This window comes from Dermochelys coriacea, chromosome 21, assembly GCF_009764565.3.
Source record: "Dermochelys coriacea isolate rDerCor1 chromosome 21, rDerCor1.pri.v4, whole genome shotgun sequence".
NCBI classification, from domain to species: domain Eukaryota; kingdom Metazoa; phylum Chordata; order Testudines; family Dermochelyidae; genus Dermochelys; species Dermochelys coriacea.
The window spans coordinates 17736550-17750845 of record NC_050088.1 but is presented as its reverse complement, the minus strand read 5'-3'; the positions used below and the strand labels follow the sequence as shown (position 1 = coordinate 17750845).

Below are 14296 nucleotides of genomic sequence, written 5' to 3'. Positions count from 1 at the left end.
CACACACACTGTGGGAGACACACTGGGCACACCCACCCACACGCACACTGGGCACACACACACGCACTGTGGGAGACACACTGGGCACACACGCACTGTGGGAGACACACTGGGTACACCCACCCACACGCACACTGGGCACACACGCACGCACTGTGGGAGACACACTGGGCACACACGCACTGTGGGAGACACACTGGGCACACCCACCCACACGCACACTGGGCACACACACACGCACTGTGGGAGACACACTGGGCACACACGCACTGACAGCGACAGCTCGCTTTGTTCGGGGTCTGACTCGGGACCGGGCTCGGGCACCGCCCGCGCCGGACCCGGCTCCCGCCGCCCTGCCGCAGGGGCTGGGTCAAGCCGGCCCAGGAGGAGCGAGTGCCGGGCCCAGGGCGGTTCGCTGCGCCCGGCCGCCGCGGCTCTGGCCCCACCGGCCTCCTGGGGCTTCCAGCGGGGCGGCAGGAGGATGGGGAGTGGGGCCCCCCGAACCGCCCGGCCCCTGCTGGCCATGGTGCTCCTCAGCCTGACCGCCTCTCTGGGTAAGAGCCTGGGCTGGGCGTGGGGCGATCTCAGAGCCGGGTGTGGGGCGGCTGGGGCTGGCGATCGGGAGTGAATTCAGACCGGGCAATGGGGCGGGCAGAGCGTGGGGTGGGGGAGGCAATAGGAGGGAGAGTTCTGCGCTGAGTGCACGGAGCGTGGGGGGTGCTGAGGTAACTGGGGGGGCATGAAGCAGGGTGCAGGGGAGAGAGCATGTGGGGGATGCTGCGGTAACAGAGGGGGGTATGGGGCTGGGTGCAGGAGGAGCCTCTGGGGGGGTGCTGAGGTAAATTCGGTGCAGGGGCGGGGAGCGTGGGGGGTGCTGAGGTAACGTGGGAACATGGGGCTGGGTGCGGGGAGGAGTGAGTAGCAGTGGTGGATTAGCCAGTGGGCTAATAGGGCCTATGCCCTGGGGCCCTGGCCAATTGGGGGGTCCTGGAAAAATGGGCGCCCTACGCCCTGAACCAGCTCCCTGGCAGGAGCGCTGGGTGGGATGGGGCATGCCTCCGTGCCTCAACCCTATTTCCCTGGCAGGAGCGCTGGGTGGGGGGGTGGGACGGGGCATGCCTCTGTGCCTCAACCCCATTTCCCTGGCAGGAGTACGGGGCGGGACTGCAGGCAGAAGGGCTGGGGAGGGCCCCCACTCGCTCTGGCCCAGGGCCTCACAAAACTGTAATCACCCTGTGGTGTATGCAGGGGTGTTGTAGTAACGGGGGAGCATGGGGCTGGGTGTGGGGGGGAGCATGTGTGGGGTGCTGAGGTAATGGGGGAATGTGGGGCTGGGTGTGGGGGGAGCGAGGGTGGTGCTGAGGTAACGTGGGGCTGGTGGTGTGTGGGGGGGAATGTGGGGCTGGGTTTGGGGGGAGTGTGTGTGGGGTGCTGAGGTAATGGGGAATGTGGGGCTGGGTGCAGGGGGCAGTGTGTCGGGTGCTGCGATAACAGGGGAATATGGGGATGGGTGCGGGGGGGGGCGTGTGTGGGGTGCTGAGATAACAGGGAGCATGGGACTGGGTGTGGAGCTCCCAAAGGGTGCCAGAAGTGGTGCTTCCTAGGGGGAACTGTCCCTAGCATCACCATGAGGCTGTGTATTTATCTGGCTCCTGTGGATTCAGCGACCCTGTAGACACCAGCCACCCCAGTCTGGGTGTTGTGGACCCAGCCCAGCCATGCTGCCCACTGAGGCACAACACACGGAACAGACTGTCCCATTGATCACAGGAGGGGTGGTGGGAGCAATGACTAATCCTCCCATATAGGGAAGGTCTTGTACCCCAGTTTCAGTATAAAACAAATCTTCAGTTTAGCGCTGGATTCTGCCTCATCTTCTGTAAACAGCCAGTATGACTTACAGTAAGAAAACAGTTACATACAGGGGTGTGCACAGGAATAAAAATTTGGCCAGTTTTGGAGGGGGACTTTCTGTGTCCCGCACAGCTGGAGGAGCTGGCTCTTCCCTCCCCGCAGCCGGAGGAGTTGGCTCTCCCCACCGTGTCCCCAGAGGACCTGGTTCTCCCCACCGCAGCACTGGGACTGGTGGAGCTGGCTCTCCTGCCCTCCTCCAGCCAGTGGAGCTCACTGTCCCCCAGCAGCTGGAGGAGCTGGATCTAGGGTGACCAGATGTCCCGATTTTACAGGGACAGTCCCGATTTTTGGGTCTTTTTCTTATATAGGCTTCTATTACCACAGGCGCCGACTCCATGGGCTTTCTCATGGGGAAAAATTGGTGGGTGCTCTGCAGCTCCCCCCCAGCCCCAGCTCGCCTTCGCTCTGCTCCACCTCCTCCCCTGAGCGTGCCACTGGGTCCTGATTTTCCCCCCTCCCTCCCAGCGCTTGTGCCGCGAAACAGCTGTTTTGTGCGGCAAGTCTGGGAGGGAGGGGGCAGGAGGAGGAACGCAGCGTGCTTGGGGAAGGAGGTGGGGCTGGGGCTGGGATTTGGGGAGGGATCCAATGGGGCTGGGAGGGGCGGAGTTGGGGCGGGGGTCTGGGCATGCGAGCACCCACTGGTGCTGACAAAAGTTTGTGCCTGTGCCTATTACCGCTCACCCCCGTCCCAATTTTTCATACTTGCTGTCTTGTCACCCTAGCTGGATCTCCTCCCCCATAGCCCCAGGAGCTGTCATCTCTCATCCTGGCCTGGGGCAGCTTGCTCTCCGTGCCCTGGCCCTGGAGGAGTTCTGTGCTCCCACTGATCCAGGGGCCCATGCCCCTGCTTGCATGGTTGAGCCCAGAGCATTGTGTATTCCATGTCCAGAAACTTGGAATAATCTGATTCCTACAGTATTCTTTGTACCTGTATGTGCTATTGCAAACCAGGAACTGTCGTCAGTAAGCCTATCATTCTTGCTCCTTATTCCCTTCATCAGAGAGAGTAAACCTTTAGCATGGTACAAGCTCTAGTCCCTCCATGGTGATCTGTCTCTCTTTCCTAATGAGGAGAACCTGTGGTCGGGCTGAACCTGGGACCTCTGGACCTAAATGCATGGCCCTCTACTGAATGAGCTAAAAGCCGACTCATTCATCTCTAAGTAGTCTCGGTTCCACTAGAGCAGTGGTTTTCAAACTGCAACTCCCTGAGGGGTCCCAACCCCCAGTTTGAGAACCTGCTGCTAGACTAAACAAGCCAAGCTCATCCAGTCTTCTCTCATAAAAGAGGCCTTCCATTTCCCTGATCGTCCTCGTAGCTCTTCTTTGCACCTGTTCCACTTTAAATTCATCTTTCTTGAACATGGGTGATCAGAATTGCACTCAGTATTCCAAATGAGATCTTACCTGGGCTTTCTACAATGGCATTAATACTTCTTTGTGTCTACTGGAAATGCCTCACCTGATACATCCTGGGATAGCATTTGCCTTTTCATGGCTGCATCACATTTATGGCTCATAGTCATCCTGGGATCAACTAATACACCCAGGTCTCTCTCCTCCTCTGTCAGATCCAACTGATGAGGCCACAGCTTACAGCAGAAATTCTTGTTATTAGTCCCTAGATGCATAACCTTGCACTTTGTACTATTGAATTTCATCCCATTTCTATTGCTCCAGTCCTTTAAGTCATCCAATTCTTCCTGTACAATATTTCGATCCTCCTCTGTACTGATGATGCCTCCCAACTTTGTGTCACCAGCAAATTTCATTAGCTCACGTCCTCTTTTTGTGCCAAGGTCATTAATTAAACGATTAAATAATCATAGAATCATAGAATCTCAGGGTTGGAAGGGACCTCAGGAGGCCATTTAGCCCAACCCCCTGCTCAAAGCAGGACCAATAAGATCTGTCCTAACTCCCTGAGGACCTCCATTAGAAATTTCGCTGTACCTTGATAGTTCTTCCCTTTAGCCAGTTCCTTACCCACCTTACAATGCTTGTACTAAGCCCCATATTCTCCATCTTAATTAATAATTTCCCATATTGTACTATATCAAATGTTTTACTGAAGTCTCGATAGATCAGATTCACTGCATTTCCCTTGGCTAAGAAATCAGGTATCTTATCAAAGAAAGACAGCAAGTTAGTCTGGCGTGATCTACTTTTGGTAAACCCATGTTGTATTTTATTCCATTTTCCATTTACCTCCGTGTCTAATTCTTTTTTTCCTTCAGAATTTGTTCTAAAGCCTTGCATACTATTTAGATCAGAGCCTGTAGTTTTCTGGATTACTTTTTTCTCCTCTTTCTTAAATGTAGGTGTACAACATTTGCAATTCTCCAATCATATGGTACTACCCCTGATTTGATCATTTATTACAAATCCTTGCCACTGGACTTGCACTTTCATGTGTCACTTCTTTCTGTATTCTAGTCTGGAGATCCCTCCAACTTGAATGCATTAAACTGATGGTTCTCAAACTTTTGTACTGATGACCTCTTTCACACAGAAAGCCTCTGAGTGCTCCCCCCGTTATAAATTAAAAACACTTTTTAATGTATTTAACACCATTATGAATGCTGGAGGCGAAGCAGGGTTTGGGGTGGAGGCTGACAGCTCGTGACCCCCCCAAGTAAATACCTTGTGATCCCCTGAGGGGTCCAGATCCCCAGTTTGAGAACTCCTGCATTAAACTCTATTTTTTCCTTCCACCATGGACTTGGTAGTTTCCATTTCTATATACTCATTCCCATCAGCCATCCTGCCTTTGCCCCTATGTTTAGAGCCCTGCGCAGATGCATGCTCCTGTCCAAGAGTATGCAAGCTGCTTGCACACACTAGTGTGAGCAGGGACAGCTGCTGGGGAACTGGTGCCCACCCCAGTGGGCAGGCTTGAGGCAATACAGCCACGTCAGAGGAGCTGCCCGGGCTGGGCTCCTGTGAACGACGGCCCAACATGCTGCTGCTTTCGCCGCTGCAGTTCCTGGCCCAGTTGCTGGGCATGGCCCTGCTGGTCTTGCTCGTTGTCACTAGAGCCCTACAAATCCGCAGATATCCGCTTTATATCCATGAATATAAATTGTGAATCTGCACAGGGCTCTATCCATGTTCTACTTCACCATTATTATTGACAACTGTGGAAAATTATTCATTTAGTTTTGGAGCTGTACCTCAATTATCCTTACTTTCTACCCCATCCTCACTGCATAGCGGCCCCACTTCTTTTCCTATTCCATTTATTTTATATAGTTAAAGAACCTTTTACTATTTATTTTATTTTCCTTCTAATTCAGCTTCACTTCCAGCAGCTCTCTTTATCCCTACACTCTTTGACATCCAAAACAGAGCTTTCTTTGCTGATCAGTCCCTCCTTCCATTCTTTGTAAGCCCTCTGCTTACTCCTGATCTCCTTTCTGAAGCGTTTATTCATTCAGCTAGATCTGGAGCCCTTCCCTACAAATTTTATGCCCTTGTTTCGGATTAAAATTCCAGATGGAATTTCTTTAAGTCAAAGGTAGAGAAAGTAAGTCTCTTCCTCTTCCATTGTTCCATTGCTAGAAGTCAGGAAAGAATTGTTTAGTCTCCACACATGGTTTTAATATACAGGAATAGAAAAATAGGAATATATTAATGGATAAAGGAACTCCAGAAGATAGGCATATGGACAGCAAAAGGACTATGCCAAATCCTGTTAAGAAATTGAGTGAGGTCAGAGAGAAGACAATTGAGATGTTTTTGAGCTAATGCAAGGAGCCTCAGCAACAAAATGGAGGAACTACAACTATTGGTGCAGGACATTAGAGGGATAACAGAAACATGGTGGACTAGCACTAATAGCTGGAAGACAAGTGTTGAAGGTATGTGTTGTTCAGGAGAGAGAGAAATAAGTAAGTCTCCTCCACATTGAAGTCCCTGAGCTCTTCAGTCCAGTTGATTTCACTAACTAGTTCCCTTAATTTATCAAATTCTTCTCTTTTGCAATTGAAAACCTTAGTTATGACATGATTTTGATAATCAAAAGGACCGACTGGCTAAGCGACAGTTCTGCAGAAAAGGACCTGGGGATTACAGTAGACGAGAAGCTTGATATGAGTCAGCAGTGAGCCCTCGATGCCAAGAAGGCTAATGGCATATTGGGCTGCATTAGTAGGAGTATTGCCAGCAGATCGAGGGAAGTGATTATTCCCCTCTATTCGGCACTGATGAGGCCACAATTGCAGTATTGCATCCAGTTTTGGGGCCCCCACTACAGAAAGGATGTTGACAAATTGGAGAGAGTCCAGCGGAGGGCAATGAAAATGATCAGGGGGCTGGGGCACATGACTTACGGGAGGCTGAGGGAACTGGGCTTGTTTAGTCTGCAGAAGAGAAGAGTGAGGGGGGATTTGATAGCAGCCTTCAACTACCTGAAATGGGGTTCCAAAGAGGATGGAGCTAGACTGTTCTCAGTGGTGGCAGATGGCAGAACAAGGAGTAATGGTCTCAAGTTGCAGTGGGGGAGGTCTAGGTTGGATATTAGGAAACACTATTTCACTAGGAGGGTGGTGAAGCACTGGAATGGAGGGAGCACCTAGGGAGGTGGTGGAATCTCCCTCCTTAGAGGTTTTTAAGGTCAGGCTTGACAAAGCCCTACCTGGGATGATTTAGTTGGTGTTGGTCCTGCTTTGAGCAGGGGATTGGACTAGATGACCTCCTGAGGTCTCTTCCCACCCTAATCGTCCATGATTCTATGATTAGCAGAAGGCAACTGCCCATCTCCTGCCATTTACAGGTGGGTTATTACGTACTTCCAAGAGAGATTAAGACAATGATATTACCACATTCACAGTTCATCATATTAATATTCCCTTTTGATCTTTGAATCAATAGAACATAGTGACAGACAGGAACCATCTGATTACATTGTTAACCTCTAACAAGATATAGGTAAACATAGACTAGTACAATCACTATCTTTTTCCAATTCTTTAACAATACGAGTCTACATTTCAAAGCTCTAGTCCAGGGGTTCTCAAACTTCATTGCACCGTGGTCCCCTTTTGACAACAAAAATTATTACATGACCCAGGAGCGGGGACCGAAGACTGAGCCCCACTGCCCCGGGTGGGGGGAGGGGCACCAAAGCCTGAGCCCCACCGGTTGGATGGGAGGGGTCAAAGCCTGAGGGCTTCAGCCCCAGGCAGGGGGCTTGTATTCTGAGCCCCACTGCCCAGGACTGAAGCCCTTGGGCTTTGATTTTGGCCCTGGGCAGTGGGACTCGGGTTTCGGCTTCAGCCCTGAGCCCCAGCAAGTCTAAGCCAGCCCATGGGGTCACGACCCACTTTGGGGTCCTGACTCACAGTTTGAGAGCCACTGCTCTAGTCTATATAACATGGCTTTGCTAGCTATTTATAAGGAATAACCCTAATTGCCATTTATATACTTTCCTAATATGTCTTTGAAGGTAGAATTTGGGTCATTTAGTTTGCAAGTTGCTTAACCCTTTCTGGCTTAACGTCACAGCTATACTGATCAATCCCCCCATCTAGACAAGCCTTTACAGAGATGTTTCCCTTTGTACCTCACTGCTGTAGCTGTGGCCCACAGAGACACTTGGTCAAGAGTTGCCAACTTTCTACTAGCACAAAACACCCTTGCCCCACCCCTCCTCTGAGGCCCCGCCCCCCGCTCACTCCATCCCCCCTCGCTCTGTTGCTTGCTCTCCCCACCCTCACTCACTCGCTCATTTTCAGAGCTGGCTCAGGGGATTGGGGTACAGGAGGGGGTGTGGGCTCCGGCTGAGGGTGTGGGATTTGGGATGCAGGAGGGTGCTCTGGGCTGCAACTGAGGGGTTCAGAGGGTGGGAGGGGGATCGGGGCAGGATGCAGAGGGGATGGCTCTGGCTAGGGGTATGGACTCTAGGGTGGGTCCGGGGATGAAGGGTTTGGGGTGCAGGAGAGTGCTCTGGGCTTGGACCGAGGGATTTGGAGTGCAGGAGAGGGATCAGGGCTGGGGCAGGGGGTTGGGGCGTGGGGGCGGTCAGGGGTGCAGGCTCCGGGCAGCGTTACCTCAGGCTGCTCCCGGAAGCAGCGGCATGTCCCCCCTATGGCTACTACGCGGAGGTGCAGGCAGGTGGCTCTGTGTGCTGCCCCGTCCGCAGGAGCTGCAGAACTGGTGCTTGGGGCAGGGGCAGCACGTGGCACCCCCTGACTAACCCTATGCCTAGGAGCTGGAGGGAAGACATGCCATTGGTTCCGGGAGCTGCGCAGAGCCACATCAGGCAGGGAGCCTGCCTTAGCCCCGCTGGGCTGCCGACTGGACTTTTGACGGCCTGGTCAGCAGTTGAAAACCGGACACCTGGCAACCCTAGCCTGGTATGAAGGCCCTTCAGTGTAAGAAAGAGGGGGCAATGGGCCCTGGGCCTTTGTGACTTGCTCCCTTCTTCCACCAGAAGCCCATCATCACTGCCCAAGTTTGTCAGCCTTTATGGTGCTCTGGAAAGCCCACATTATCTTCAGGCTCATGAAAAAATGGGGACTGGGTAGGGTTGGGGTGGGATTCTGGGGGTCGACTCACTGCAGTCACATTTCTGTTGCCACTGTGTGTCAGAACTTACCTGGAAAGGAAAGATGGGTCTATTTATTTTAGTGTATTTTAAAAAAAACATCATCAAGGACACCAAAGCCTGAACAATAACTCTATTATTACACAGTATACATTTAAATGAATACACACCGCCCTGCCATCAGGCTCAGCCCTGCTTTGGGAGGCTTCTTCTGTGAGGGGCAGGCAGTTCAGTCTTTATGAACCATGAGTTCTTGGCCTTGAGTGAGTTTGCCAACAAGGGCTTGTTGTCATGAGGAAAAAGTGTGTTTTGAAAAGGTGATCACTGGCATGTTTCAAAATCCAAGCGTAGGCTTGGCCCCTTGTAGTTTCAAACTAGCTAATACCTTAAAATGACAGTTTGCCCTGTCTGCAGTAGGATTGAAAATGTGTTAGCTATCATGATCTCCAACAAACACATTTGTCAAGTGTGGACAAGCCCTTAGTGCAGAGTAAGATGGGGAGGTTGTGATGTAGAACCTGGAACTGATACCCCCTAATCATCTTTACTGAGTTGGGCTGGATTCATGCTAGCGACTTCTCAGCCAAGGCTCTGTAGTTCAATCCACTCCCTGTCCCCATCAGTGCTAGTGTGACACCTTCAGGAATGATGCTTGTTTGGGGGAAAGGGTGACTTGCCCTATGTAGGTGTACAAGACCTTAGTAAAAAGGATTGTGAAGTGCACAGGAATGTTACCACCAGTCAGTGGGAGACCTAGGGCTAGGGTTCATGGTCTGCCCGCCTGCAACTCTGTGCACTTTTCTGTAAGCTACAGGGCACCTCTGAGCACTCTTACTGAAACAGTGATGTTTTAAAGTAGGCTTGGCAGAATTTGATTTTTTAAATAACTTTGATGGATAATATCTGTTTTAAGCATTTTTTTAATCTGCATAGATTTAAATTTGCACAGCTGTGGGAAATTATAAATCAGAGAATTAATGACACCCGATATTTAATGATGATAGATGTTGATATTGAAAAAAGTTAAAGTTTTATAACTATTAAAACACAAATTGTCAACATTATATGTCAAAATATACAAAGTATATCCTTAAACCAACAAATTATACCTGTTTTTTCGATTCATTCATTGTAACAATCTTAATTCACAGTCTAAATCACTGGATTTTGACTACTAAGATCTCAGGTTGCATTTTCACATACTCTGACTTTCTGTACATTTATTTTATTATCGTAGAAATATTTGTTCATAGGTTTGTGTGTGTATGGTGAAATTGACATTTACCAATAAACATCTAAGCCTTCCAAGTTTATTTACAAGTTACGTGGGTAGGTGCGATGGCTCTTCCAAATGCACAAGGACCATGCCACGTGATTTGGAGGGGAAGCCCACCTACCCTCAGAGGCTGGGAGCCTTACCAGGGTGCTGCCTGTTGGTGCTGCTTGGGACTCCAACTTCCACATCTGCCTCTAGTGCCACATTGTCTAATAAACTGTAACTTCCCTCAGCCCTTTGGCTCCTGGAAGGGAGCAGGAACCTTACCTGCATCCCAGGGCCTCCTGACTGAAGGTGACAGGGGTCAGCAGGGATTGACAGCTGGGGGTATCCAGCACAGATGAGTGGATTTTTTTTGTTTGCAGCAGTCTCTAATAGTAATTGCTCTATTCACAGGAATAACCTTATCTCTTATCAGTCTCTTATCAACACTCAGCCTTTTATTTCACAGCCCTTAAAATGACCTGGACAGGGGAAAAGCTAGGCCCTGGGCTCTTGTTTGCTTCTTCACAAATCTGAAGAAAGCCTGGAAAGTTCTTCACCAAAGAGTCTATGTACTTTTCATTGTTTTTTTACATTTGAAATTCTAGTCTGGTACATAGGCAGTCTCTTGTGTGAAAAGAGAACCGGTCAGATTATTACATCACTGCACTGAGAAAGTGAAATCTCTGTGACAGTGAGGTGGTCAGCCTATTTAAAACTCCTATGTAGTATCAATGCCCAAGAAAGCCATGACTAAAAAATAGCTGTTAAGATTCAGCCTCTCTGGCCTTGCTGAGAAAGCTCACAGCCCATGATTCTGACACCTCCCATAAATCTTCAGCATAACCAGAGAAGTCCAGACTTGATACTAATGATATCTGTAACCTAAAATTAATAATAAAATTCCAAGCAGAAAAAAGTGAAAACGTAAATGTCTTCCTTCTATGTTATCTTTCTGTTGCAGAATGAAGCAAAACAACAAAACAGAACGGGCACAAACAATCTTATCTTTCCATTGTAGGTCATCAGTAGACAGGAAAATCAGGCTCTCCTTTAGCCTTCTGGGTAGCCCCTGCTACTTTTCAGATGTTGCTGTTTTAGATGCTCTGGTTCAATAACTTGCTGCACTGAGTTGTGTACCAAAACAAGGGCAATCAGTCAGTGCTGGCTTCTTTGCAGCCCATCAGGCTTTGCAATTATTTGTTGTTTGCTTGCTAGAGTGCAACTATTCTTATCATTATGGCTGAGCAGATATTTCAATTCCAACATCCTGTATGCAATGGTTTAGTCCCCCACGCAAGTGCTTCTGGGGCTGTATTGTCTTGGGCTAGCTCTCCTCTCCACAATGTGCTGTGTGAGCCACATGTGAGGGTAGTTGTTTGGAAAGTTCTGAGAAAACCCCCAAACAAATTCCACTGCTTACTGTGTTCAAATGTAGGTGCTTTTTCCTGGCTGAATATGTATTAGATATATTCTGCTTATGTAACACACACACCGCCTGGGTGTGGTGTTCTGTCCCATCTAGAGGCACCGAGACCATTTAGAGAGAGATTAATATGCCTGTTCTACAGCCTTAGCTAACAGCCATATGGCTTTTATCTGATGCAGTAGAAGCTCATGCACTAAGCTCCAGAGGTCTCAGGTTCGGTCCCCCCTGCTGATGACCAGGGTTTGTCGGTGTTACACTTAGTCTGTAAAGCTGGGTGTAGGCTCCTTAGCTGAGAACTTCCGAGCCTTTATGGTAACCCCCAGCTGCACAGGAATAAGGGTTTTCTGCAGGGGGATGATGTCATGCTGAAATGCAGTAGGCATCTGTGTGTACAGCAGCATGGTCCTTGTGAGGAGTCTATTGCATTCCCCACACTGTTCTGCAGCCTCCCTTTGCAGTGCTCCAGAAAGCTAGTAGGCCCTCCAGTGACTATTCAGAATGGGCTTCACTGTACATTGTGTTAGGCAGCATGTGACACTGCTGGGTGTTCTACCGCCCTGAGCTGCTCCTTCAGATTCCAGGGTCTAGCTGCCTCAGAAACACCGATGGGTTTGTCTCTCTTGCAACATGAGGGTGGATCAACCAATCTCAACCCAAGGCAGTGCAGCCACACTCACAGTGCACACAGGTTCAGTGGTGTTCTGCTATGCCTCATGCCCAGGTTGGGTTTGCAGTTATTCATCTCAGTTGAATAGCCTGTCCAGCTCCTGTGGTTGCTGAGCTGGCTGACATAGAAGTTAAGCCCACAAGGGACCGTTATGATCATATAGTCCAGAGGTGGACAAACTACGGCCCATGGGCCACATCCGGCCCGCAGGACCCTCCTGCCCAGCCCCTGAGCTCCTGGCCCCAGAGGTTAGCCCCTGGCCCCTCCCCTGCTGTCCCCCCTCACCCGCAGCCTCAGTTCACTGCGCCTCCGGCCCAATGCTCTGGGTGGCGCGGCTGTGAGCTCCCGCCAGCCAGCGTGGCTGGCTCCGGCCAGTTGCGGGACGGGGGAGGGGGGGCTTGGTTAAGGGGCAGAGGGTCCCGGGGGGCAGTCAGGGGAGAGGGAGCAGGGGTGGTTGGATGGGGCAGAGTTCTGGGGGGGCAGCTGTCAGGGGACAGGGAGCAGGGGGGGTTGGATAGGGAGTGGGGTCCTGGGGGGGTGGTTAGGGGTGGGGGGTCCCGAGAGGGGGCAGTCAGGGGACAAGGAGCAGGGGGTGTTGGATGGGTCGGGGGTTCTGAGGGGGGCAGGAAGTGGGAGGGGGCGGATGGGGGCAGTCTGTTTGGGGAGGAACAGTCTTCCCTACCCGGCCCTCCATACAGTTTGGCAGCCCCGATGTAGCACTCAGGCCCAAAAGTTTGTCCACCCCAATATAGTCTGACTTCCTGCCAGCCAGAGGCAGATGGCACAAAGAACATTGGTGCCCACCCCCCACACTCCCTGCCATGGGGCCCTGCCCCCTGCTCCTCACCTTCCCCCATGGCTCTGCCTCCTGGCCTGGCCAAAAGCTGGTTAGTGGTAAGAGCTGCCCAGGGAGTCTGAGCCACTGTGGGGAGCCTTGGACCCTCCACCTGCCCTGGGTGGCGCACCCTGGGGGACAGGGACGCTGGCATCCCAGCACCTCACCCAGGGCAGGCGGAGGGTCTGGGGCTCCCCACAGCTGCCCGAGCTACCTGGGTAGCTCTTACTGCAGCCTAGGGTGCCCATACATCCCATTTTGCCTGGAACAGTCCCCTTTTTAACCCTGCCACAGACCTCCCAACTTTTTTTGGCAAAACTGGGCATTTGTACTGTGTGCTCTTACCAGCTGATCATCAGTTGGCAAGAGCAAATGGGACAAATGCCCAGTTTTGTGAAAAAGGGTTTGGGGGGTAAGTGGTTGGGCTAGGGGTGTGAGTGGTGGGAGGGTTCAGGCCAGGTCTATGTAGGGCAGGGGCTCAGGAGAGGGGCTCAAGCCAGGTCCACGCAGGGTGGGCGTGGGGGCAGGACTGGCCTTAAGGGTGGGCCACCCCGGTGACTTTCCGGGGTGCCGTAATCAAGCAGGTGCCATGTGGCAGTGCAGAGGTGTGCATGGCTGGTGTAGAGTCAGAAACTGCTCCCAGCTAGCAGGAGAGTGCTGCATCGGGTAGTGCCCTGATTTCTCTGGGCTTCCTCCCAGAGGAGGAATATGGGGGGAGTGAGCGGTGACACACAGAAACTGCTCACCTGCAATGTTCCCTTGTGCCCCCTCTAGGGGGCTGGGGGGGGTGAAGAGCAACACCGTTCATTCAAGTCACTTTCCCCCACCTGGGCTGTGCTGGGAGGCGAGCATCAGGGCCTGCTGCTCTCTTCTCTCCCTTTATGCAGCCCAGGCGGGGTAAGTGACGTGGATGAAGGGAGCCCTGATGTTACTCTTCGCTCCCCCGCCACTCACATCCCCCTAGGGATGCATGAGGAGGAGCAAGCAGCAAAGCCAGCTGCTCCATGCATACAGGTCAGTTTCCCCACATGGGTGCAGGAGGATGGTGCAGGGGTTAGGGGCAAAGGGGGAACAGTGCAGGGATTAGGGGCACAGAAGGGGGTGGGGAGTCTGGGGAGCCCACAGGGGCCAGGGACAATGTGTGGGGGGGTACCCTGCCCACAGGGGCTAGGAGAGCTGTTTTTTTGAAGGCCAGCCCTGGGAGGGGGAGAGGGGCTCAGAACCAAGGGGACGGGGGAGAGTGGCTTGGGACCGGGCGGGGAGGGAGAGAGGGGCTTGGGCCACATCTGTGTGGGGGCGATCAGGGAGAGAGGCTCAGACCAGGTCCGTGCGTGGGAGAGGCAGGGGGTCCGGGGAGAGGGTTTGGGTGAGCAGCTCAGCCAGCTCCATGTGTGGCAAATATACTCACCCTACTACAGCCGGGCTCTGGCTTCCCTTCACGAGGGAAGAGGAGAAGTGGGGCCCCGGGAGGCTGAGGGGAGAGAAGGAGCAGGAGGGGAGGGTGGGAGTTCCAGCAATCGTGCTGGGGCTGCCAAATTGGTCAGGGCCCTTGGGCATGGGTCCCATTGGCCTGTGTGGTAATCTGCCACTGCTGCCAGCTCTTTAGGAGGTTCTCTTCCAAGCTCCATCACTGATCCCTTCCCAGA

At 52.1% G+C, this 14296-nt stretch overlaps 1 protein-coding gene across 1 annotated transcript in view; it reads left to right on the top strand.

Moving 5' to 3' along the window:
* Window positions 1–224: 224 nt before the first annotated feature.
* Window positions 225–14296, top strand: part of SHISA4 (shisa family member 4) — a 37394-nt gene continuing 23322 nt past the window's right edge. The window contains exon 1 of the mRNA XM_038380030.2: window positions 225–554. Coding sequence (XP_038235958.1) covers window positions 482–554 — 73 coding nt within the window. The 5' untranslated portion in view covers window positions 225–481. The remainder of the gene's footprint in view (window positions 555–14296) is intronic.